This window comes from Phacochoerus africanus, chromosome 4, assembly GCF_016906955.1.
Source record: "Phacochoerus africanus isolate WHEZ1 chromosome 4, ROS_Pafr_v1, whole genome shotgun sequence".
In the NCBI taxonomy this organism is placed as follows: domain Eukaryota; kingdom Metazoa; phylum Chordata; class Mammalia; order Artiodactyla; family Suidae; genus Phacochoerus; species Phacochoerus africanus.
The window spans coordinates 33,764,268-33,789,932 of NC_062547.1; the positions used below are offsets into that span (position 1 = coordinate 33,764,268).

A 25,665-nucleotide genomic window follows, 5' to 3' on the forward strand; every position below is an offset into this window, starting at 1 on the left:
TCTAGAACTGCAGATTATTTCCTCCTCTGGTCTCTGAGAGAATGTATAACGTTTATAAATGCTAAAGCAAAGTAAAGATAATTTGATTTAACTGCCTTCCTTCAGGCAGGTACAGTACTCTCATGTTCATTTTTCAGGTGAGGTGACTGAAAGACCCACTGGGATTGACTTTCCTAAGTTTTTACACCTGCTGAACAGCAGGAGAAAGTCAAGAAGCCGCATGTACTACATTCTGTTATATCAGTGGCTCTAAATTTTTCAGGGTTCAAGGTTCCTTTCTGCTTTAAAACAAAAATTTTAGTCCCTCAAAGAGCTTTTGTTTATATGGATTTCATCTACCAATATTCTATTGGAAATTTAAACTGAAATTTACAAAAATAAATACATTTATGTGTTAATTAGATAAAAATTGGTTACCTATTGCATGACAATATAAGAAAGATAACTGTTTCCTACAACAAACAAAAAGAGGTAGTGAGAAAAGTGACATTGTTTCACAATTTTTGCAAATTTCTTTAATGCTTTTTTCCAGAATGTCAGCCATCTTTTATAAAAGACAATAAGGAAGGAAGAAGATCTAGTCTCCTAAAGAAAGACAAGACAAGCCTTTTTTTTTTTTTTTTTTTTTTTTGCTTTTTAGGGCCGCTCTTGCAGCCCATATAGCATATGGAACTTTCCAGGCTAGGGGTGGAATCAGAGCTACAGCTGCTGGCCTGCACCACAGCAATTTGGGATCTGAGCCAGCCGAGTCTGCAACCTACACCAAGGCTCATGGCAATGCCAGATCCTTAACCCACTGAGCAAGGCCAGGTATTGAACCCTCATCCTCATGGATCCTAGTTGGGTTTGTTAACTGCCGAGCCACAAAGGGAACTCCCAAGAGAGTCAAGTATTTTATCAAGTTCAAATGTAATTTCTATTCTTTTTTTCATTCTTATAGTTCCCTACTTCCAAAACCAACTGCAAGAGCTTGTTCTAATCTTTGGGGATCTATTGTCTCAAGTCCAGCTGTGATATCTGATTATTACTGAATTGAGTGTCTTCTGGCAAATAGCCCTTAGAGGTCAAGCAGTTCTGGCCTACAGTGTCTATGAGACTGTGCAAGATGCTTGGGGTGAAAAAATAGAAGGCCAGTTTTGATCTCAGTTCATGTCTACATAAAACAACAAAAATAATTGGACTATCCTTTATGGGTTCTGAACCAACCATCTGGTGAAATGAAGTATTTATGAGCACTCGTTTTTTTTTTTTTTTTTGTCTTTTTGCCATTTATTGGGCCGTTCTCACAGCATATGGAGTTCCCGGGCTAGGGGTCTAATTGGAGCTGTAGCCGCCGGCCTATGCCACAGCCACAGGAACGCTGGATCCGAGCCGCTTCTGCAACCTATACCACAGTTCACAACAACGCCGGATCTTTAACCCACTGAGCAAAGGCAGGGATCGAACCTGCAACCTCATGATTCCTAGTCGGATTCGTTAACCACTGTGCCACGACAGGAACTCCCTGTGAGCACTCTTATAACGCTCTTGTAACATTGGCTGCAGCCTATCTAAAGGTCTTATAGGCAGAATCAGAACACTTTACTTAACATCTTTCAAAGTGAAGGAAAGACAGGGGCAGGCCATGCATCTGCTTTGTTTTTAGAAAGGAAATCTTGAGTATTCTCAGACCTAGTATGAATTTTTCAAATGCAACATTTAAAGGAGTGTATTTTAGCACCAAAAAAAAAGAATATTAACGTTTTCACTTGGGCCATTGTATTTCTTAAAACTGTAAATTCTCAACATGTAATTTTATAAAAATGACTCACAACTCAATTTCCTATTTTCCTGCAAGCAGTAGTATTGTGAGATTTCAAAGGGGAAATGGCTTTAAGTACAAAAGTATAGCCTAATTTAATAGACTAGAGTAGCATACTTAAAAGGAAATATATACATCAAATATCATAAAAATTAGGTTGACAATTAAATGTATTATTTTTCAGGCCACTTGCAAACGAGATCATAGACTTGCAATGTTGAAAACTCGCCGCTGCTATCTAGAGAAGAAAAGGGAGGAGGAATTGAAGCAATTTAATGAGAATACTAATTGGCTCCATCGTGTCGAAACCGAAATGGGACTCTTAGGTCAAAATGGTCATATTCCAAAGGTACATATGTGTTTGTATATTCAGATATATTTTGTACGAACTGAGCTCTTTAAACCCATAGTCTTAGTTGTTGGATATTTTTCATAAGACAACTTTTGCTCCGTCTCCTAGAGATTTAAGTCATTTTACTGTTTTTAACTGAATATACCTTCTGCCTCCCCAGTTACCTACTAGATTTGCCTTTTCTATACTTTCAGCAGAGTAAAGTTACTTTTAAATGTTTTTGTTTTTTTTTTTAATTTTTTTATGCTTTTTAGGGCTGTACTTGTGGCATATGGAAATTCTCAGGCTAGGGGTCAAATCGGAGCAACAGTCTCAGCAATACAGGATCCGAGCCGCATCTGTGACCTATACCCCAGCTCAAGGCAACGCCAGATCCTTAACCCACTGAGCAAGGCCAGGGATTGAACCCTCATCCTCATGCATCCTAGTCGGGTTTGTTAACCCCTGAGCCATGAAAGGAACTCCCTAAACATTATTTTTAAGTGATTGCATCCTTTTATGAAGTAGTTCTTATGTTAGAACAAAGTAATTCCATTTCAAGACTGCATGGGGTTTCATTATGTAGGTAATTTATTTTAATACTTGATGTTTTGTGCAAAAATAGCTTTAAATGCAGTCAGTAATTACTTATATTATGGCTAAAGGAATCTGATTTGAAAGCTGTATAGGTGTATGTTTATATACTGAAGATACTCCACCTAGAATGGCAAATGTTATATTTATAAAGAGTAGTGATAGGTATTGGTGGTTAATGGCTGAATCCGATTATAATTCTGTTCAGCCACAAAGTTGCAGAAATCTGACTTTCGTGCCTTTACCAGGTAGGACTATAGTTTACGCCTTTAACAATAATAAGTCTTGAAAGTGTGCAGTTCATTCTGAATACAGTACCTCCCAAATGTCTTCAATATCATCATTATACTTTTCATTTCATAATTGCAATATCACTGTTCTTAAGTCCACACTTAGGCCAGAAGAAGAGGGATGAAAGAAAGAGGAGAAAGATATCCATATTGGGAAAGTAGAACTTTTCCAGAAATCCCTAACAGACTTATCTTATTGACTAGGATTGTCACCTGGCTCTTCCTATATACAAGGGAATCTGGAAGAGTGAGTGATTTTGCTGGACACGTTATTATCATCCTGAGCAAAATTGGAGCTCTCTTAATAAGAAAGGGGAAAATGAATATGGAATAAGCAGCTAGCAGACAGCTGCTTCAGAGTAACTAGTTTTGATCTCTAAATACCTACTACTTTAAAAGAACAACTTCTTTATACTCTTTTTTTAAAGGAGGAATATCTAAAGTCTTTACTTTGATGATGTTCTTCTGGAAGTCTGTGTTATGTATCAGCTGATTGGTATCTAGCCCTCTAGAATCTTCAAATTTCTAGAAAAACACCAGACTGAAAATAAATATAGGTGAAAATAAAGTATAAAATACTTAGTACAAATGAATGCAGGCAGTGATCATTAATATTGAAAAATATCAATTTTTTGTTACACTTCAAAGATAGTGGCCAATGCCTTAGGACTAAGGAAATGGATATAAATGGCCATCCTTAGCAGTAAAACTAGACTGTCAAGAGAGGAGGCTAGCAGGAGTAGTCACTGGTGACAGTTCAAGGTAGTAAAAGGAGCAGTGTGCAGCAGATACCCTGTTTTCTAGGAAAAAAGTCAAAGGTAAGTAGAAACTGAACAGTTCTTTAGTGTGGAGATTCATTGAGTCAGCCGACAGCTTAACAGCTTAATCTAGACCTCAGTAATTCTAGGAATCATTGCAGTATCTTGATGAAAGCATGCCAGCCAGTTCAGTAGATTGGGAATTAAATGTAGTAAAAAAACATACTTTAATGAAATTTTATAATGTAACTTAATTGATAAAAGTATTTTAGAATATTCCCTACAGAAAGAATGTAAATATTGGAAAGAGGGTAGACTTTGGAGTTAGAGTGGTTGGTAATTCCATTATTTGATAGTTGTGTTGAATACGAACTCTAACACTTAATTGTATATGACTTTGGACAAATCGTTTAACTTCATTATCTTAATTTCTCATCTTAAAATATATTGAAGTTATTATGAACTTGAATAAAATGCTGTATGCAAAGGCCTATCACCACTTAACACCTAATTCATGGTTGATAAATAATAGTTTAATAGCATTCTAAGGAACAACATCATGGACAGCAATAGCCAAAGAAACATATATGCAAAAAGAACATCACAGAGTTAGCTTCATTATAAAATACATTTTCTGTTTCCTCCAGAGCAATGTTTCTGACCTGTTTGGATCATAGTTGTCTTTTTTTTTTTTTTTTTTCTTTATTGGCCATACCTGCAGCATATGGAAGTTCTCAGTTCAGAGATTGAATCTGAGCCACAATTGCAGCACTGCTGGATCTTTAACCCTCTTTGCCACAGCAGAAACTCCAGATCATAGATGTCTTTGAAAATATATAGATCTTCTCCTCAATGAGAATTGGAGGGGAGGGCTCCACATTCATACAATTTTGCTTCTTTTTTTTAAGTCATTTTCCCATTAATACAACATTAAGAATATTCACTCTAGAAGAAAACTAAAGCATACTTATTTTAAAATGCAGTATTCATCTTAAGATTATATAATGGACATATTTACATAACTTAAAAGGAATAAATTAAAAAATAGTGATTAATCAGTAAACTATAATAGGGATTAGTGAGACTTACAAAAGGCACTTTTTGAAATTCCATGTAGAACTGAGCTCTAAGCCTGTAGAGGCTCATCATAGAATGCAACAGCCTCCATCAGAGTGCTACCCAAACTATGGTCTAGATTTGAGTTTTCAGAGGAATTGCTGATAGCCCCAGCACAAGAGCATTTCTCATTCAGTGCAAGAGAGCTGGTTCTCTTGAAAAGGTAGCAGATGTTGAATATCTATAGTACTTTTTGGTTCGTTTCACTTATTCACGATGTTTCACTTATTCACGATGTTTCACTTCTATTTGTTAGAGATTGTGTATATCTAAAGCAGTCTTATTCTCAAGATGGTCATTGTCAAAATGACATAAAATAGCAAGTATTTTGGGTAGAATTAAGTTTTTTACCTTATTTTAAAATAACTACTTATTCTTTAGTTTTCTTTACTATTACTTAGTCATGATATTCTAATAGAATATTTATCCATTCTAGTGAGCAAAGTCTTTCTGAGAAAAGGTCTAAAAATTTTTTTGCGTATGGTAAAGTATAACATAAAATTTACTAGTTTTAGATGTACAGTTCAAATGGCATTATTACATTCATAAAAAAATTTATTATATGTAAATACATTTTAAGATGTTATATTTTTACCTCTCGATAGCCTTGCTTAATTTATATTATATCTTAATTTAGTTTGTCTGTATAGTCAATTTATAGCCCAACTTTAACTAGAGAAGTGCTTAAGAATGTGTTTAGTATCAAGCAAAAAACTTAATTGTAAATATTTACTAGTTTGCCTTGTTTTCCCACATTTAAGTTCCAAATCTTTAAAACAGTATAATATTCTTTTTAGTAGTAGTATTTTTTTTAATGGCTTCACCCATAGCATATGGAAATTCCTGGGCCAGGGATGGAACCCAAGCTGCAGCTGCAACAATGCCAGACCTTTAACCCACCGCACCCAAATAGGGATTGAACCTGTGCCTCCACAGTGACCCAAGCTGCTGAAGTTGGATTCTTGACCCACTGTGCCATAGAGGAAACTCCTTTTTGGTAGTAGTTTATTGCTACATTTTTTTGTCTACTTAGTAGCATTTGTAGAATTAATAATTTTCAGTTTATTTTCAATAAATTTAATTTTTTTAATATGATCGAATTTAATTTTTCTCTCAATGTGTCTTCTATAACTCTTAAGCAGAACTTTTCACAACTGAATATGAAACTGGAATCAATTTATAAATTCTTGTTCTTTAATACATTTTATTGTAAATCATTTTTAAAAATTAATGTTAAAACTTTTTTCGGAGTTCCCATCGTGGTGCAGTAGTTAACGAATCCGCCTAGGAACCATGAGGTTGCGGGTTCGATCCCTGGCCTTGCTCAGTGGGTTAAGGATCCGGCGTTGCCGTGAGCTGTGGTGTAGGTTGCAGACGCGGCTTGGATCCCGCATTGCTGTGGCTCTGGCGTAGGCTGGTGGCTACAGCTCCAATTCGACCCCTAGCCTGGGAACCTCCATATGCCGCAAGAGCAGCCCAAGAAATGGCAAAAAGACCAAAAAAAAAAAAAACAAAACAAAACTTTTTCCATTCCCATCACCTAAATCCTGCTCTCAGTTCTTTTTCTCTATGGATATCTTCACAGCTGACATAGTTGTCTACTTATAAGCCATTATTTCTTACGTAAGCAAACTGAGATATAACTTCGTGAAAGGACATATCCACAGTCATACAACCCTGGACACAGACTCAGTACTTTGAATTTCAGATTGCTGCCCGTGTTACTATACCCTCCTGCATTATCTACCTCTTAACCTTTCAAATTTATCCACTTTTCTGTATCTCCCACTGCCACTACCCTAATTCAGATTCCTAGCCCCCTTTATTGAACAGGTATATTTGGCCTCTGTACTTCTACTCATTTGTGTACTGCAATTCACTCTCTCCACTGCACCTAAAATGAGCTTTCTAAAAGGTAATTCTGGTCACATCTCTCTTCAGTGCTTCCTTCCTCTCTATTATGATTTCCTGTGCCTAGCATGGCATCCAAAGACCTCTCAAGTTTTATGTATGTCTTCTCATTATCAGCTTCCTGCCTGTCACTTTCCTAATAGACCATACTCTTCAAGTCCAGCTCAGTCATTAGCATATCAAGACAGGAAAAGGATTCACTTTGTAAACTTCGTTCTTTAAAGATGACAAACTGGCCAAGATACTTTATTTACTAAAATAATTATACAGTCAATACAGTCAAGGCTTATCTCTTTAAGAGGGATTCAAGAAGATAAAACAATAAGATTACCAGAGGGGAACCATGTAGAGCAGGAATTATTTTTTTAAAGAAAAGTGGAATATTTGGCAAATATGTTCATACTGTTAGAATCATTGAATTTTGTAACTGGAAAAGAATAAAGAGATCTAGTCAGTCTCTTAAATCTTAGTCAAGTAAACTGCTTTCCATAAAAACCATATTTTTAAATTAAGGTAGCATTTGTGTCATTGTTGAGCCATCTCTAAAATCACCTGACTCATAGACCAGTGCTCTAACTGTATCATCCTGACTCCCTAAAGAGAGTTTTCTCTAAAATACTTGCTGTATTTCTCGAAATATAATCATCAATCATGGAATAAACAGCTCCCAACTTTAATATATCTCAGACACATAGAATTACATTGTTTCCCTGTTATGGTATTACAAAAAAATGAAAAAGAAAAAATAACTTTAAGCTTATAGAGGAGTTCCCTGGTGCTTAGTGGGTTAAAGGTCTGGCATTATCCCTCCTGTGGTTCTGGTCCCTGCTGTGGCATGGGTTCAATCCCTGGCCCATGAATTTCCTCATGCTATGGGCACAGCCAAAAAAAAGTCAGTGGCCAGAAGGTTGGAAAGGGGTACTGAAAACCCAAAATGGATTATGAGAATTATCTGTAAGAGAAACACAGTTCCTTTAGGCACAATTCCTCTGCTTATGGGATTTTTGTCTCAGCCCCTTACAGTGTCCAATATATTTCAGTCCGTTTTATTGACCAGAATTTTCCCAATTTGAGATTCTGAGAATGCTTTTGGATATGTTGCCATTCATACTTTAGTGGAACCACTTATATGATGTTTCCCCTACACAAGACTCAGTAAGTTTGGGGAAAAGTAATTTTTAGGTGGTATATTAGAGAACATTTAGGCCTGTGCAAATGAGGCTTAAGAAACGGGAGCCTACAAAAACGTTTACACTTTTGCTCTAGTATGAAGCTTGTACCAGGACTAGGTGAAGGTAAGACATTTTTATTGCATGCAACTCCAGACACTGTACACTGAACTAGTCTGACAGAGCCCCTGCCCAGTGGTGAACCCTACATTCTAGTACAGAGAATCTATAAACAAATAAATAAATGGAACAGTTTAATGTTATGATAGAGATTATTATGGTAGAGGGTATTCATTTTTAAATATAATGTTTAAGAAATGCCTTCCTGAAGAGGTGACATTTGAACAAAAACTGGTCATCTTCATCATCTTCATGTATTTTCAGTGTATTATGAACAACTTGGATAGACGAAGAAACTGTCATAATGAAATTTGTTCTAATTCCTAGTGTTCAGTTTCTGAGGAAACTTGAAACTTATCTTTCTTATAAGTTATAGAATACCTGTACCAGAATACTTGTTTTTCAAATTGTTTTCAAACATATCATTTCATGTTTTTTGTTTTGTTTTTTTTTGTTTTGTTTTGTCTTTTTGCCATTTCTTGGGCCGCTCTCATGACATATGGAGGTTCCCAGGGTAGGGGTCCAATCGGAGATGTAGCCGCCGGCCTACAACCTACACCACGGCTCATGGCAATGCCGAATCGTTAACCCACTGAGCAAGGCCAGGGATCGAATGTGCAACCTCATGGTTCCTAGTCAGATTCGTTAACCACTGAGCCACGATGGGAACTCCCATTTCATATTTTTAAAAATTAAAACTACTGACACCAACATAAAATAAATTTTATTAAAATTTATTTGATCTTAGGAGTTCCCTTCTTGACGCGGTGGAAACGAATCCGACTAGGAACCGTGAGGTTGTGGGTTCAATCCCTGGCCTTGCTCAGTGGGTTAAGGATTCGGTGTTCCCATGAGCTATGGTGTAGGTCACAGACGCAGCTCGGATCTGGCGTTGCTGTGGCCCTGGTGTAGGCCGGCGGCTACAGCTCCGATTAGACCCCTGGCCTTGGATCCTTCATATGCCATGGGTGCGGCCCTAAAAAAGACAAAAGACCAAAAAAAATGTATTTAATTAACATTCTTCAAGGAATCTGAGGTTTAGTTTGTATTTTTCCCCCCAGGAACTCAATAAAGAACTTCATTGTCACCATTTGCATCTACACAACAAAGATTTGAAAACACAAATTAAACATATGATGGAGTTGGCTTGTCTTCAAGAACAGCAACACAGGCAGACAGAGGCGTAAGTACATAGATTTACCTGTTCTAAAAATTAGCACTGTAGACCTAAGGAATCTGAGGCATAGAAGTTTTCCATTGCCAGAAAATTTAGTTTTATCTGCTACAAGATAAATTACTTATTTAAGTGTCTCCCAGCATCAGAAAACATACAGAGTTAGAAGACACTGAGAAAGTATAAAGGATGTGATTCTTCTACTCTAATTTTTTATAGTGCTTCATAGTTTTGAAAATATTTTTCTTTAAAATTTATTATTTTTATGTAATTGATGCCTCTGCAGTGAAAGGAGTTTGTCTTTTACCTGTCTACTTTACCACTCTTAGAAACAACATGTTAATACCAAGTAAATTTTTAAGTAAACAGTTTTTAAGCATTCCAGAATGACTTCTTGCTATCATTAAAATGAAGTTATTGAAAATGTATATTTTTTAACATTAAGCATCCCAATTTTTAAGTGATGTTAGCTCTTTACTAATTCAGTAATAACATCTTTTAATTTTTGAAACATAATAGTAAAGAAATATGATTCAATCTTTATCTTTATTACCTTAGATCTGTCAGTCAAAACCTTAAGTGTCACTTTTGGAGTTTCCCAATGGCCTAATGGTTAAGGATTCAGCATTGTCACTGCTGTGGCTCAGTTTTGATCTCTGGCCCTGAGAATGTCTGCATACCATGGGTGTGGCCAAAAAAACCTACCTTAGGTATCACTTTCATGCTCTGTAAAAATGGGAAATATATTTCTTTAAGAGCTTTCTGCCAGTCTAAAATTCTGCTGGAGTTCTTCTAGTGTTCTCAAATAACTGGTAATTAATTTTCCATACTTTTGATTTAGGAGAAATTATATTAGCATAGTTATTTTTTAAAAGGAGGAGAAAAAGGAAAGGAAGAAATTTAGAGAAATGGTATCCCGTGGATAAAAGCTCATCTTGATCTCATTCTTTCTGTATTTATACCTAGAGCAGACATTGAGCATTCACTTACATAAACTCACACCACCTACAAGAGTTAAAGTTACCAAAGAAACATTATTTTAACCATACGTGTTTGGTATATCAGACAAATAGATTAATATATTTAAGGCAAGTTTTGCATCAAAATGGGAAATCTCAAAAAGATTTCTAATTCTCATTTAGAAAGCTGTGTGAACTGAAGCATTACAGAGGCAATAAAATGTAGTAGAAAGAGTATGAGTTTGGTGTTGGTCTTGAATTCTAGTTTGTATTAGCAATATAACCTTGTGTAAATTATTTTACTTCACTAAGCTTTTGTTTTCTTATATGTTAAATTATAATACTTTCCTTATAACAGTTTTTAATGGATTAAATTCAAAAATAATGGATGTGATGAACTGTCTTAGCCTGAGCTTATAGTGTGAAGATAAAAAAAAATGATTTAATGTATTCTCAGAATGCTGAAAGAAAATAACTTTCAACCAAGAAATGTACTTAACAAAGTTATCATCCAGAGTTGAAGATGAGATAGAATTTTCCAGACAAGCAAAAGCTAAAGGAGTTCATCACCACTAAACCAATCTTATAAAAATGTTGAAGGAACTCCTTTAAATGCTGAAAGGAAGGGTCACTAATTAGTAAAGCTCACTGGTAAAGGTAAATATATAGTAAAGGTAGTGGATTATAATGCTAGTATGAAAGTTAAGAGAAAAAAATAGTAAAAATAACCAACTATAATAATTACTTAAGGGATACAGAGATAAAGAGGTATGAAAAATGACATCAAATGCATAAAATGTTGGGGGAAGGAAAATGTAGGCCTTTAGAAAGCATTTAAACTTAAGTGCAAATAGACTTATAAATATATTGTTATATATAAGCCTCAGGGTAACTGCCAACCAAAAACCTATAGTAAATACACAAAAGATAATGAGAAAAGAATCTAAGCATATCACTAAAGACAGTCATCAAACCACAAAGGAAGAGAACAAGAGAAGAAAAAAGAAACAGAGGAACTACCAAACAGCCAGAAAACAATTAACAAAATGGCAATAAATACATACCTAATAGTTACCTTAAATGTAAATGGACTAAATAAGTCCTCCAATCAGAAGATGTAGAACAAGCTCCATCTGTATACTGCCTATAAGAGACCTATTCACAGACCAAAAGTGATGGAATGGGAAAAAGTATTCCATGCAAATAGAAACCAAAAGAAACTTGAAGTAGCTATACTTATATCAGACAAAATACAAAATAGGTTTTGAAACAAAGATTATAACAAGAGGCAAAAGGGGCATTACATAATGATAAAGGGGAGTCAGTCCAGCAAGAGGATATACCATTTGTGAATAGTTATGCACCTGACATAGATAGGAGAACCTAATTATATAAAGCAAATATTAACAAACATAATGAGAAGTAGACAGCAGTATACTAAGAGTAAGGCACTTATTATCCCACTTACACAGAATGTTCCATACAAAATCCACTGGATATACATTCTTCGTAAGTGCACATGAGACATTTCCAGGATAGATCATTTCTTAGGCAAACAAGTCTTAGCAGATTTAAGAAAACTGAAATCATATTAAGCATCTTTTCTGACCACAGTGGTATAAAACTAGAAACAATTACCAAAAGAAAACTGAAAATTTCACAAATAAGTGATTAAACAACATGCTACTGAACAACGAATGCATCAAAGAAGAAATCAGCAAAATCAAAAAATAGACAAAAAAGAACAAAAGCAAAAGTTAGTGGGAAGCAAATAACAAAGAGCAGAGCAGAAGTAAATGAAATAGATACTAAAATAATAGTAGAAAAGATCCATTGAAACCAAGAGTAGTTCTTTGAAAAGTTAAAATTGACAAACTTTAGCTAGACTCAGAGGAAAAAAAAAAAAGATGGAGGGCTTATATAAATAAATCAGAAGCGAAAGCAGAGATGTTACAACTGATACCACAGAAATACAAAGGATCCTTAGAGAATACTACAATTATACACCAACAAATTGGACACCCTAGAAGAAATAGATAAGAATTCCTAGAAATATATAACCTACCAAGATTGAATCATGATTAATAAAAAATCTAAACAGACCAATTACTAATAAGGAGATTGAATTATAACTTACAATCTCCCTACAAACAGAAGTTCACTACCACATGATGTCACTGGTTAATTCTATGAAACATTCAAAAAATAATGAAAACTCATTCTTCTCAAACTCTTCCAAAAAAATAGAAGAGATGGGAATGTTCCCAAACTCATTGTCTGAGGCCAGTATTACCCTGACACCAAAACAAGACAAGGATAGCAACAAGAAAAGAAAATTACAGGCCAATATCCCTGATGAAGATAGATGCAAAAATCCTCAACAAATATTAGCAAACTGAGTTCAGCAATGCAATTTGTTAAAAAGGATCGTGCACCACAATCAAGTGGGATTTATTCCAGAGAAGCAAGGATGGCTCAGCATCTGGAAATCAATCAGTGTGATACACCACGTTAACAAAATGAAGGATAAACATCATATGATCATCCCAATAAATGCAGAACACCCAGGTGGCAAAATTAAACATCCATTTATGATAAAAACTTTCAACAAAGTGATTATAGAGGGAACATATCTCAACATAATAAAGACCATATATGAAAAGCCCACAGATAACATACTCGATGGTGAAAAGCTAGAAAGCTTTTTCTGTAAGATTAGGAAGAAGACAAAGATGCTCACTCTTGCCACTCTTATTCAACGTAGTATTGGACATCTTAGCCACGGCAGTCAGACCTGAAAAAAAAATAAAAGACATCTAAATTTGAAAGGAATGAGTAAAACTGTCACTATTTGCCAATGGTATAATATTATATGTAGAAAACCCTAAAAATGCAACAACAACAAAAAATCTATTGGAATAAATTCAGTGAAGTTTCAGGATACAAAAATAAATATACAGAAATCTGTTGTGTTGCTGTACACTAATAACAAACTATCAAAAAAGAAATTGAAAAAAAAAATTCCATTTACAGTTGCACCAAAAATAAAATCCCTAGCGATAAATTTAACCAAGAAGTTAAAAGACCTGTGTACTGAAAACTGTAAGACATTGGTGAAAGAAATTGAAGAAGTCACAAATAAATAGAAAGATATTCCATTCTTCTGGGCTGGAAGAATTAATATTGTTACAGTGTCCATACTGCCCAAAGCAATCTACAGATTTAGAGCAATCCCTAGCAAAATTCAATGGCATTTTTCACAGAATTCAAACAATTCTAAACTTTGTGTAGAACCATGAAAGACCTCTCATAGGCAAAGCAGTCTTGAAAAAGACAAAGTCTGAGGGCCACACTCCTGGATTTAAAACTGTATTACAAAGCAGTAGTAATCAAAATGGTACGATACTGGCACAAAAACAGACAAATAGATCAATCGAACAGAACAGAGAGCCCAGAAATAAACCCATATACAGTCAATTTACAACAAAGGAGCCAAGAATATACAGTAGGGAATGGATAGTCTCTTCAATAAATGGTGCTGGAAAAGCTAAACCATCTTATACCGTGTTGAGTATCCAAAGAAAATGAAAACAATAATACAAAAAGATACATGCACACCTGTATATATTGTAGCAAAAACCACAAACAAAACCCAAACTTATAGATAATCATGGAGATGTAATGTTGTACAGCATGGCAACTGTAGTTAATATTATATTGCATATTTGGAAGTTGCTAAGAAAGTAGATCTTAAAAAAGTTCTCATCACAAAAAAATTCTGTAACCATATATGGTGATAGATGTTAACTAGGCTTATTGTGATGATCATTTTGTACTATATACCAGTATCAAATCCAAAAACTTAAAAGTAAATGAATGCATAAATACATACAAACATACATATGTAATACATACATACATAAATAACACATATTTTGGATCTCTAAAACCTCCTCTATATTTGATAGTTTACTGGGATAACTCACAGAACCCATCATATTAGTTGACCTCATAGTTACTATTTATTTGAGTAAAAGCATCCAAAACAAAATCAGCAAAAAGAAAAGGTGAATGAAGCAAAGTCCAAAGGAAACCCAGATGTAAGCTTTCAATTGTCCTCATCCCAGTGGATGCACACAGGCTATGCTTATGTCCTCTAGCAAAAAGTTGTAGTGACACATGTGAAATGATGTCTGCTTTATATCATTAAGCTGACACTTAGTGCCTTGGGTTTTTATTGGGAGCTGCTCGCATAGGCGTCCTCTACCTAGCTTAGACAAAAATTCTAGATTTTGCAAAAGGAAAGCAGTTGTTTAGCATAAACCATACTGTTTTTACAAAGCAGTTTAAACACAATGATCTACACTCTTAGTAGTTCTGGGAATGATTAAGACCCTCTCAAAATTCATGTTTCAAGATGCCAACCAAGGACCAACCTTGCTGATAAACCTTTCAAAGGATAGCAACTTCAGGCCTACTGTGTTAGCTCTTCTCTGCACAGCACCCAGTGAGTGCAGATGTTCTATAAATAATTGGTTTAATTGACTTTGTTGTTAACAACTTTTCTCTACAGTTGTTACCTACTTGGCTTAAATGGAGTACTCCCCACCATTACCAAAAGGGAAATGTCGCTATTTATTTGTACAGCTATCTAAATACTTAAGATGCCTAGATAATAAAGCAGTTATTTCCTTATATGTTAAAATTATGCCTATTCTTTTCCCAAAGCCCTATCCATATTTCAGATGGTTATGGGTCAACTGGAACACCAGGCCTCCTAAGTCATTTCAAGATTATTCATGTCGTTTGACATGTTCCTTCATGTAATAGTTAGAGATCATTTATAATTTCTTAGCTGTGGTGTTTTTGGGGGGAGGTGCGGGGGGAGGTGCGGGGAGCGCACCTGCCGCACATGGAAGTTCCCAGGCTAGGGGTTGAATCAGAGCTGTAGCTGCTGGCCTACACCACATTAACATGGAATCTGAGCCACATCTGCAATCTACACCACGGCTCATAGTAAGGCTAGACCCTTAACCCACTGAGAGAGGCCAGGGATCGAACCTGCATCATCGTGGATACCACTCAGGTTCATTACCACTGAGCCACCACAGGAACTCCAACTGTGGCATTTCTTGAGTGAACACGCTACATCAAGATCTAATACATAAAAAGATACATTTAGTACTGCTCTGATTGACAGTAATATGCTAGATATCGAATCAGAGCCAAGAATCCTGTGCCTAATCCATTTCCTGTACCAACCTTGCTTTTCCACAGTTTTCTCCTTTGAATGGGTTTGAAGGCCATTGGATTGCTTTATATGAGAAAGAAATAACTTCAAGGAAAGCTGAGTTTTGTTCATTGGTTGTTATTTTTTAAACCTTATGTACTTAAGATGAACCTTATTGCTTAACAAAGGGTATTAATACTTGAGTTCAATCGAATGGTACTTAGTAACGATAACAACACTATCTTTGATTTATAAATTACATATACTTTGCCAAAGGCTTTTTTATAAGAATTTAACTCATTTAGTTCTGAAAACAATCTCCTTTTGAAAGTAGTGGCTATCCAGTTGTACCCAAGTTATAGAGAAACCTCAGTGCCTTAACCAAGGTCATGTAGAAGCAAGGAAAGACTGAGACTACTGACTGTGCTTGTAATTCCCATTCGAGATCCTTTCTGCTCGTCACTTAATTTATTAGGAATATGTCAAGGTATTTGATTGAAATAGTCTAAAGGAAAATATGTACAGGGAACTATTTTAATCATCTAATACTTTGAACTGTACTAAAGTATTTAAAATTTAGTATTTATCTCTCTTTTTTGTCACCTTCTGTGTATAGAGTGTTGAATGCTTTACTTCCAGTCCTAAGGAAACAGTATTGTGCTTTAAAAGAATCTGGCCTGGTAAATGCTACTTTTGAAGCTGAATTCAAAGAAATTGAACATTTGGTAGAGAGGAAGAAAGTGGTGGTTTGGGCTGACCAAACTACTGAACATTCAAAGCACAGTGATCTACCAGGGGTTTCTAGTCTTATGATCTTTCCACAACTTGGACCAATCCAGTCTTCTCCTTGTTGTAAGTACAGTTTTTATTTCGTTAAGTAAACATATTTCTAAAGAGTAGGCTCTGCTGTAATATCAATCAACAGAACAGTTAATTTTTTAGTAGGTTTGCTATTTTGTGAGAATTAGTGGGAAATTAACTTTAGAATCATTTCAGTTAGCCAGTATCTTTCAAAGGCCTAAGAATAAAGTAAGTAGGCTTGATGTTCTAAATAATTCCAACAGTAAAGTTATTTTACCTATTTTTGTTACGATAATTTTACTTGCACCCTTCTTTAAAACTTAACCTCTATTAAGGACTGAAAATTATAATTAAGAATATTTTATTCTGTAATACAGAACAATCCTGTATGTTCTTAAGATCAATTAACAGTGAAGAATTGACTGTTTTTCTGTTGGCAGGTCACTTGGCTCTCTCCCTTCATAAAAGTGTGCATGGGACGTTTTAATTACAAAACTCACATATAATATTGGTTCTAAAATATTCAGAAATTGGAGTTCCCACGTGGCTCAGCAATAAAGAACCCAACTAGTATCCATGAGGGTGCGGGTTTGATCCCTGGCCTCGCTCAGTGGGCCAAGGATCTGGCCTTGCCATGAGCTGTGGTGTAGGCTGCAGATTCAGCTTGGATCCTACATTGCTGTGGCTGTGGCATAGGCCAGCAGCTGCAGCTCCAATTTGACCCCTAGCCTGGGAATTTCAATATGCTGCAGGCATGGCCCTAAAAGGCCAAAAAAGAAAAATATTCAGAAATGTATAAGTAGAATGCCCTGTTCAGCTTTCCCCAGAACCCCAGTCTTCTGTGCTTAGAGATAAATGCTTATTAACAATTTGGTTATCTTTATAGTGAGTATATAATATTTGATTTAGATAATCTAACTCTTTAGCCTTTTGTTAGATTTCATATGAATGCTAGCATATTATATATATTCAACTACTTTTGGAGTTCCCATCGTGGCTCATTGGTTAACGAATCCAACTAGGAACCATGAGGTTGCGGGTTCGATCCCTGGCCTTGTTCAGTGGGTTAAGGATCTAGTGTTGCCATGAGCTGTGGTGTTGGTCTTGGACACGGCTCGGATCCTGCGTTGCTGTGGCTCTGGTGTAGTCCAGCGGCTACAGCTCCAATTAGACCCCTACCCTGGGAACCTCCATGTGCCGTGGGTTCGGCCCTAGAAAAGGCAAAAAGAAAAAACAAAACAAAAAAACTACCTCTTAAATTTTTTTGATTTATTATGAACTTTTTTAAGGTATATACATAGGGAATCTACCTTTTTTTTTTAGAAGTTGTGAGATGGAGTGTACCATCATTTACTTAATTTACTGTTATTCTATTGATGAACAGTGCATCAGAGAGTATGCCCATATTTAGTACTCCTCCCTTATCTGTGGTTTCACTGTCCACATTTAGTTACTTATGGTAAAATAAGGTCCAAAAATATTAAATGGAAAATTTCAGAAATAGATACTTTATAAGTTTTAAATCATGCACCATTCTGAATATCATGGTCAAGTATCATATAGTCCTACTGGGTCCTGCCCAGGGCGTGCATCATCCTTGTCCACAATATTTTGTCTGTCATTGAGTAGCCACTGTCTACTGTCTATCAGATTGACTGTCAGTGTTGTCGAGTGCTTGTGTTTACAACCCTTATTTTACTTAGTAATGGCCCCAAAGTGTAAGAGTAGTGGTGCTAGCAATTTAGTTATGCCAAAGAAAAGCCGTAAAGAGCTTCCTTTAAGTGAAAAGGTAAGTTCTTGACTCAATAAAGGAAAGAAAAATAAATCATATGCTGAAGTTGCTAAGACTTATGAGAAAAATGAATATTCAACCCATGAAATCATGAAGAAGGAAGAAGAAATTCATGTTAATGTTGCTATTGGACCTCAAATTGCAAACATTATGGTCACAATACATGATAAGCGCTTAGTTAAGATAGAAAAGGCATTAAATTTGTTCAAGAATATATTTTGAGAGAGAGAGAGACCACATTCACAAACTTTTGTTGCAGTATATTATTATAATTGCCCTCTTTTATTATTGGGTTATTGTTGTTAAACTCTTACTGTTCCTAGTTTATAAATTAAACTTTAACTTAGGTATTAGGTGTGGTGGAGGGAAACATGGTAAATATATTGTTCAGTACTATCTATGGTTTCAGATATTCACTGGGAGTCTTGGAACATATTCCTCCCCATTCCCCCTACCCCCAATCCCCATGGATAGGGAGGATACTGTATTTGCATTTCTGCGTCTGTACTAGTTTCCTAGGAACTGATTTGCTGGGTCAGAGGACAAACAATTTATTTTTAAATAATAAAGTAATCTGTCAAATTCTCCACATTTTTTCTTATACAAATATATTTGAGATTTTACATTTACAAATGTTTTATGTCTCATCTTTTCCCTAACCCAAAATGACGACAGCAACAGTAAACTCATGTATATTTTTAAATTTACAGTTCTTATTATTAGTGACTTTTCGTCTTCTCTGATGTATCCTTTGCTCACTTGAGTTGGTGGAGCTTTTTGAGGGGGAAGTTCTTAATTTATTTGGAGTACTTTCACTTTTGGTTTCATTTTTGGTTACAATTTTCCTGCTCTATTCCCTCACCTCCAAATTTTTTGCTGTTTCAGGGAATCTGTATTGTCCCAAGCCTCTGCTCTACTTCTCTTTTGTTTCTCGTGCTGATGCCAGGAGGTCTCTACTTTGTTTAGAGTTTCATATCAGGGAGAGAATTAATGTATTAAAGATTTTAATGTTTTTAGCACTGAGAAAGGATGGTAGTGCTAAAAACATTAAATTCCCTAATTATATTACTTCCTCCCCTGACATATATACATATTGTTTTATATTTTGTTTTTTTATGTATTAAATCCATAAGATATTATTTTTGTTGTCTACACAATAAGTATGCATATTTACTCTTTTTGTTGTCCTACATTTTTTCAGTATCTCTGCATCTCCCTCCAAGATAATTTTTTCTTTCATCTAAAGAACCGGCATTTCCTTTACAGTGGGTATGCTAATGATGACTTTTCTTAGTTTTTATATGTCCGAAGATACATTTACCTTACTTTCTTAAAGACTGTTTTGCTGAGTATAGAATTCCACTTTGGTGTTCTTTTATCACTTTAAAGATATCATTTCATTATCTTCTGGTTTTCATTGCTACTGATGAATCAGCTTTCATTCTAAGTGTTGCTTCTTTCTATATAATCTCACCTCTTCTGGCTTCCTAAAATGTTTTAGTAGTTTAGCTATATTGTGTCTAAATCTGTTTTTATTTCTATTTCTCTTACTTGGGTTCACAGAACTCTGAATTTTTGTCTGCATAATTTTTCATCAGTTTTATAAAGTTCTTAAGCATTATATATTTAAATATTGCTTCTGCCACTTTTGTTCTTTTCTATACTTCTGGGACTCCAGTTATATTGCATGGTACCTTCTCATTGTTTTATCTGTGCCTTTTACTCTCTCCTGCTTTTCATTGTTTTTTCTCTTCCTGGAAATTTCTTTTCACATATTCTGTAGTTTTTTTCCACTGTGTCAAATTGTTCTTAAATCCATCAGGTTTTCAATTTCAGACTTATTTCAGTTCTAGAATTTCCATTTGATTCTTTTTTAGTTTCTACTTCTTTGCAGAAATCCTCCCTGAATACAGTTGGTAAAGTCTGAGAATTCCAAGCCTGGAACCCTCTGGGTCTGTTTCTGTTCTCTTTCTGATGGTTTTCTTTCACATAGTCTCATTTCCTTAAATGCATCTTAATTTTTATACATCGCACATGTACTTGCAGAATTGTTAATAGAAATCCTTTGAGGCTTCTGATAATAATGTCCTCCTCAAAGAGGATTTATGTTTGCTTATTCCAGGCTCTTGGTGGCACTGGCAATCTAAAATCATTTCAGTCCAGTTTTAGAGATTTAGATCATTTGAAACTGAACTTCATCTTCTGCAAGGACCTGCCTCCTCCTAGTTTACCCTCTGGACTTTAACTGTGTCCCAGCCCAAAGCAAAAAGAGTTTGCAAAGCACTCCCTTTCATAGGCCCCAAATTCTGGTTGCAGCATCCCAGTCCTAAAAAACTCTCGAGAGTGTTGCTAAGCTTTTCTGCCACCTCCTCCAGCATCAGCAGATAACCTCAAGAGGAAAATAGTTAAAAATGCAGAGATTACTTTCCTGAGCCTTCAACTTCCTCCTGTTAATTTGCCTATAATTCTTCACAATCTTGTTAGGTCTCCTGTGCCTTCAAGCATATGTTTTTTGTATTTTGTACAGATTTTTTACTTGCCTTCAGTAGAGAGGCTGCTCTGAATTATACCTAGGTCTCTATTTTTAGGTTTCCTTTACTATATCTTTACATTAAGATGATGGGGAAGTCAGGGATATATATATATCCTTTTTCTCTTAATAAAACATTATCATATTAGAACCAACTTTGTTGAGGTCCTTAAAAAGAAAACATGAATTTTTTTTTTAGATTCTCTCATACCTTTTGAACCTTGATTCTTTATTTATAATGTATTCAAGATGTTGGAGAGGAAATAAAATTTTAACACCAACATTGAGAAATACTGACCACCTGCTATATATGGTGATCATTATCCCTTATTTAAAAATCTATATTTCACTTTACAATGTAATTGCATAGACTATACTTGTCAACAATAAAAGAAAACATTTATTTTGTTCTTAATTCTTTTTTCACAATATATTCAAAAGGAAAGACTATTGAAGTCATGTTACCTTTTGTAATTATGAATTTTCTTTGGAAAATGTATCAGAAGGTGAGTTTTGTTTTGATTATGTCTTGTTCTGTGTTATTTTAATACTCAAGAGATTTCATAGATTAATTGCCTAGTACGTCTTGTTCATTTTGTGGATTATGTATGTTATATTCATCATGGAAAGAGAGTCAAAGATGAATAACAGGGAAGGGGTATAAAGTGAGTCCACTTATAAATATTTATTTTTCTTAGTCCTAAATATTGAAGTAGTTCATTTCAAAAAGTATGAAGGGTGAAATTACTGCTTGCATTTCTAAATATATAAAGCAGTAGCGAAATAGCATATATTGCTGTAATTGTATTATAAATGGTAGTCTTAACAAATTTTAGAAGTAAAATTCAACTCAAACATGAGTCAAACATATCTCGTTCATGTTAACGTACACATGTGCCACTGACTCTTTCCTGTACTCCATAATATCAAGTAGTTACGTTGTTGAATTTCAAAAATACTAAATGCTGTGGAGTTTGAATATTTTATTTCTGGTGCTGTAAAAAAAATAATTGCTGGATTAACTGCATTCTTTGTATTTAAAACACACTGTGTTTTTAAAAGTCTGGTTAGATTAACCATAATTAATTTAATCTGTGCTCTTGTTAGGCATTTAGGTTGTTTAATACATTTTTATTATTATAAATAATACTGTAGGGAGCAAATATGTATGTTTACCCTGGTACTCATGTCTATATGATAAATTCTTAGAAGTGAAATTTCTGGCTCAAGAAATGTGCACTTTTTTTAAAGTTCCTAATGGATATTGCCAAGTAACTTCCCTCTCCCCTATGCGATCATACCAGTTTTAACTATCATTAGCAGTGTAAGAAAATGCTCTTCTTTCTCCTTTTAGCCTCCAGCTTTGGGTATTTAAATGTTTTCAATTTTTAATTTTTGAAATGTATTTTCAAATACTCAAAAATACAAAGAAAACTATAATGAGCCTCATGTACTATACCTATGACCCAACTTTAAGAGTTATCTGACAGCTACTCTTGAGAACCCTACCTGCTTTCTTCCACCCCATCTAATCTCTCCTGGATTACTTTGAGGGAAAACTCAGTGAACATATAATTTCTTCCATTTACATCTTAGTGTCTCTGAATGAAAACCCAGTGCCCTTTTCATACCTAATGTCATCAATGTTCAGATTTCTTCCACTGTCTCACAAATGATTTTTTAATAGATTTTTACTATCAATATCCAAACAAGACCCATACCTCGTCATTGTTTGATGTATCTATTAAACCCTTTTAAATCTAGTGTTCTCTCTCCCTATTTTTTCCTCTGCTAATTATCTATTGATCCTTTGCCAATTTAATAGTCAGAAATATTATCTTCTTCTTTTCCTTTGATTACTAGTATATTTGAATATATTTTTTCCATGTATTTAAAGATATATTTGCTTTTCTGTGAATGACATCCATCATTTGAACATTGTTTTGACATAGTCATGTATTATAAAAAGTGTTACTTATTTAGAAGAGGTTAAGATGTGGCTATTTATTCAATTATTCTATGACTTTTATTAAACTTCTACTATGTGCCAGTTACTTATTTGATGGTAGGGATACATCACAGTATGAAACAAATTTTCTCACCCTCATAGAGCTTACATTCTAATTCTAGTGCAGGGAAAAAGAAAATAATTATAACAAGTAAATTAAACAGAATGTTAAGATGGTATATGCTAAGGGAAGAGAAAGGGATTTCAGGAGTGGGATGGTGAGAGGTTGCTACTTTAAATAGCATGCTCAGGTTAGTCCTCAGTGATAAAACTTGAAGGGATTCACAGGGATTAGCCTTGATATCTGATAAAAGTCATTTTCTGGTAGAGAGAATAAGCAATACAAAGTCTCTTAACATGGGTGTTTGCTAGGCATATTCAAGGAACGGCAAGAAGGACATGTAACTGGCATGAAGGAAAGTAGACAGTGATGAAATCACAGAGATAAGGGGAGGAAGGCAGACGATGCAGAGCCATTATAAGGATGTAGGCTTTTACTGTGAATAAAACAAGGAACCATAGCATGATCTAAGCAGAGAAGTAACATATCTCAGTCGTGTTCTCATAAGATCCCTCTGGTTGCTGTACTGAGAATAGATTTGTCACAGCAAGGGCTGAAACCCTAAGCACAACTGCAATAATCCAAGTGAAAATGGTGGTGGTTCAGCCAAGTTGGTAGCAATGGAGTTGGTAAGAAATGGTCAGATTTTAATATATTTTTGAAGGTAGAGTCAGCAGGATTTCCTGACAAATTGGATTTGGGGTGTGAGAAAGAAAGGTCAAGGATGACTCTAAGATTTCTGAACGTAGCAACTGAAAGAATTCAGTCACCTTAAAAGAGATGGGGAAGACTTCAAGTGGAGCAGTTTTATAGGATGGAGGTGATAAAAGAGTAGTAGTTCAGTTTGGAGCATTTAAATTTGTCTAAGATACATCCAAGTGGTGACATCATGTAAGCAGTTGGATATAAGAATCTGGAGTTCAAGAGCGAAGTCGAAACTGAAATGTAAATTTCAAAGTTGGTAACATTTAAATGATATTTAAAGTCATAAGACTAGATGAGATCATCAAAAGGATATTAACTCTTTCCTATAAGATACTTGTTGTAAATATAGTCTTGAAGTTTATCATTTATTGTTAATTTTGAGATGTCCTTTTTGGTTTTTTTGGTTTTTTTCTTTTTTCTTTTTAGGGCCGCTCCTGTGGCATAGGGGTCAAATCAGAGCTCCAGTGGCTGGCCACAGCCACTGCCATAGCCACAGCCACAGCAACACTGGGTCTGAGCCACTTCTGTGACCTACACCACAGCTCATGGGAATGCCAGATCCTTAACCCACTGAGTGAGGCCAGGGATCACACCCACATCCTCATAGATACTAGTCGTGTTCGTAATCCACTGATCCACAACAGGAACTCCTGAAGTGTCCTTTTTAATACTGAAATTTTAAACTTCCATGTATTAAAATAGGTTTATTTTTTTCTTTCTGCCTTTGGAATTTTTCTTCAAAAGGCCTTTTCATCCATAAGTTTTAAAATTCTTACTTCATTTACTTCTGATTTACTTTGGTGTGAGATAACAGGCAAGATTCTAACTTAATTTTTTTCCAAAGAGCTTGTCATTCTTGTATAATATATTGACAGTCTATCCTTATGGCACCTTTAATTTAAATACAGTAAGTAGTCGTAGATAGTTCTGCCTATTGGATTTTTATCCTATTCTTTACCTATTTGTCTATCCTAGAGCTAGTAGCTATTTTAACAGCTGATAGTCTATACTAATTTTCCAAATATTGAAGTGCTAGTTCGCCTTTATTATTCTTTGTTGTTAGTGATCTTGGCTGTACCTGACTAAGAAATGAATGTCAAAATAATTTTCTTCAGATTTCAGGGAAATAAAATCTTTTTAAAAATTTGTAAATTAATTTTGTCTTCATGTTTTCCTGGAGTTCCCATCTTGGCTCAGTGGTAACAAACCCGACTAGTATCCATGTGTATGCAGGTTCGATCCCTGACCTTGCTCAGTGGGTTAAGGATCTGATGGTTGCCGTGAGCTGTGATGTAAGTTGCAGACATGGCTCGGATCCTGTATTGCTGTGGCTGTGGTATAAACCAACAGCTGCAGATCCAATTCAACCCCTAGCCTGGGAACCTCCATATGCCACAGGTTCAGCACCCCCCCAAAAAAAGAAAAAGTTTTCCTAATGTCAAATCTCCTCACTCTAGTACAGTCCGTTTTGGGAGATCCCTGGGGGCGCAGTGGATTAGGGATCCGGCATTATTACAGCTGCCTGGGTTGCTGCTGTGGCACGGGTGTTTCTTATATTAGTAAGTCTAAATTACTTATTTAAGAAGATGCTAACTTTTTATATTTTTTAATTTAACATTTACCAATATCAGCACTTAATTTGGAGATAGCTATTTACTTGACCTAAAATTGTTGCCTCCGAACTATGTTGTCTACTAACTTTGGATAAAACACACACCTATTTTGGTCTGGAAAACAGAAAGTACACTCACAAGTGCCATGCAGGATGGGGGTGCCAGCAGCAGGGTTTATTTATGGAACTGATAAAATTTCTGACATTAAATGAAAAGTCAAGATTTCCTCATTACCCATCTGGAAATGCACATTTAGTAATATTTCTGTCTCTAACCTTTCTTTTTCTTAAATTTTGTACCCCATGTCAGTGGTTTTATCTTAGATTACAATAAAAGATACTAGTAGAACCAGTGTCTAATAATACAGATATTCCAATTTAATATAGAATTCTTTTATAGGTTTGTTTCCTCTATAATTACTTGACTGTAAGAAATATTTCATTTAAAAAATAGAAAATCTCTATACTGAGTCCTCCTGTAACAAATAGGAAGCAGCAGATGTTTACAAACTAAATCTTTCATATATCTTCCCATTTGGCAACAAAATTTAATCACTACCAATAGACAATGAAAGCTATCCTTAAAGATCTAAATACACTTCATTTGGCCCTTAGTCTCCTTGTACACAAGGCAATGTTCGGTTATGCATCTGTAACTGCAAATATTACTGTAAATTAAAAAGATTCTCTGCATTATCCTTTT

At 35.1% G+C, this 25,665-nt stretch overlaps 1 protein-coding gene, 1 long non-coding RNA gene and 1 other non-coding gene across 3 annotated transcripts in view; 2 read left to right on the top strand and 1 right to left on the bottom strand.

The window, feature by feature from the left end:
* KIF18A (kinesin family member 18A) overlaps positions 1-25,665 on the top strand; it is an 86,873-nt gene that overhangs the window by 35,682 nt on the left and 25,526 nt on the right. Inside the window, exons 11-13 of the mRNA XM_047776100.1 lie at positions 1,986-2,150; positions 9,152-9,273; positions 16,070-16,305. Of these exons, the coding sequence (XP_047632056.1) occupies positions 1,986-2,150; positions 9,152-9,273; positions 16,070-16,305 (523 nt within the window). The remainder of the gene's footprint in view (positions 1-1,985; positions 2,151-9,151; positions 9,274-16,069; positions 16,306-25,665) is intronic.
* Positions 1-25,665, bottom strand: part of LOC125125284 (uncharacterized) — a 71,909-nt gene that overhangs the window by 702 nt on the left and 45,542 nt on the right. The window contains exon 2 of the long non-coding RNA XR_007134403.1: positions 12,903-13,017. This is a non-coding gene — a long non-coding RNA (uncharacterized LOC125125284). The remainder of the gene's footprint in view (positions 1-12,902; positions 13,018-25,665) is intronic.
* On the top strand, positions 10,609-10,676 carry LOC125126588 (small nucleolar RNA SNORD57). The gene has a single exon (XR_007134693.1). It is a non-coding gene; the product is annotated as a small nucleolar RNA SNORD57 (small nucleolar RNA).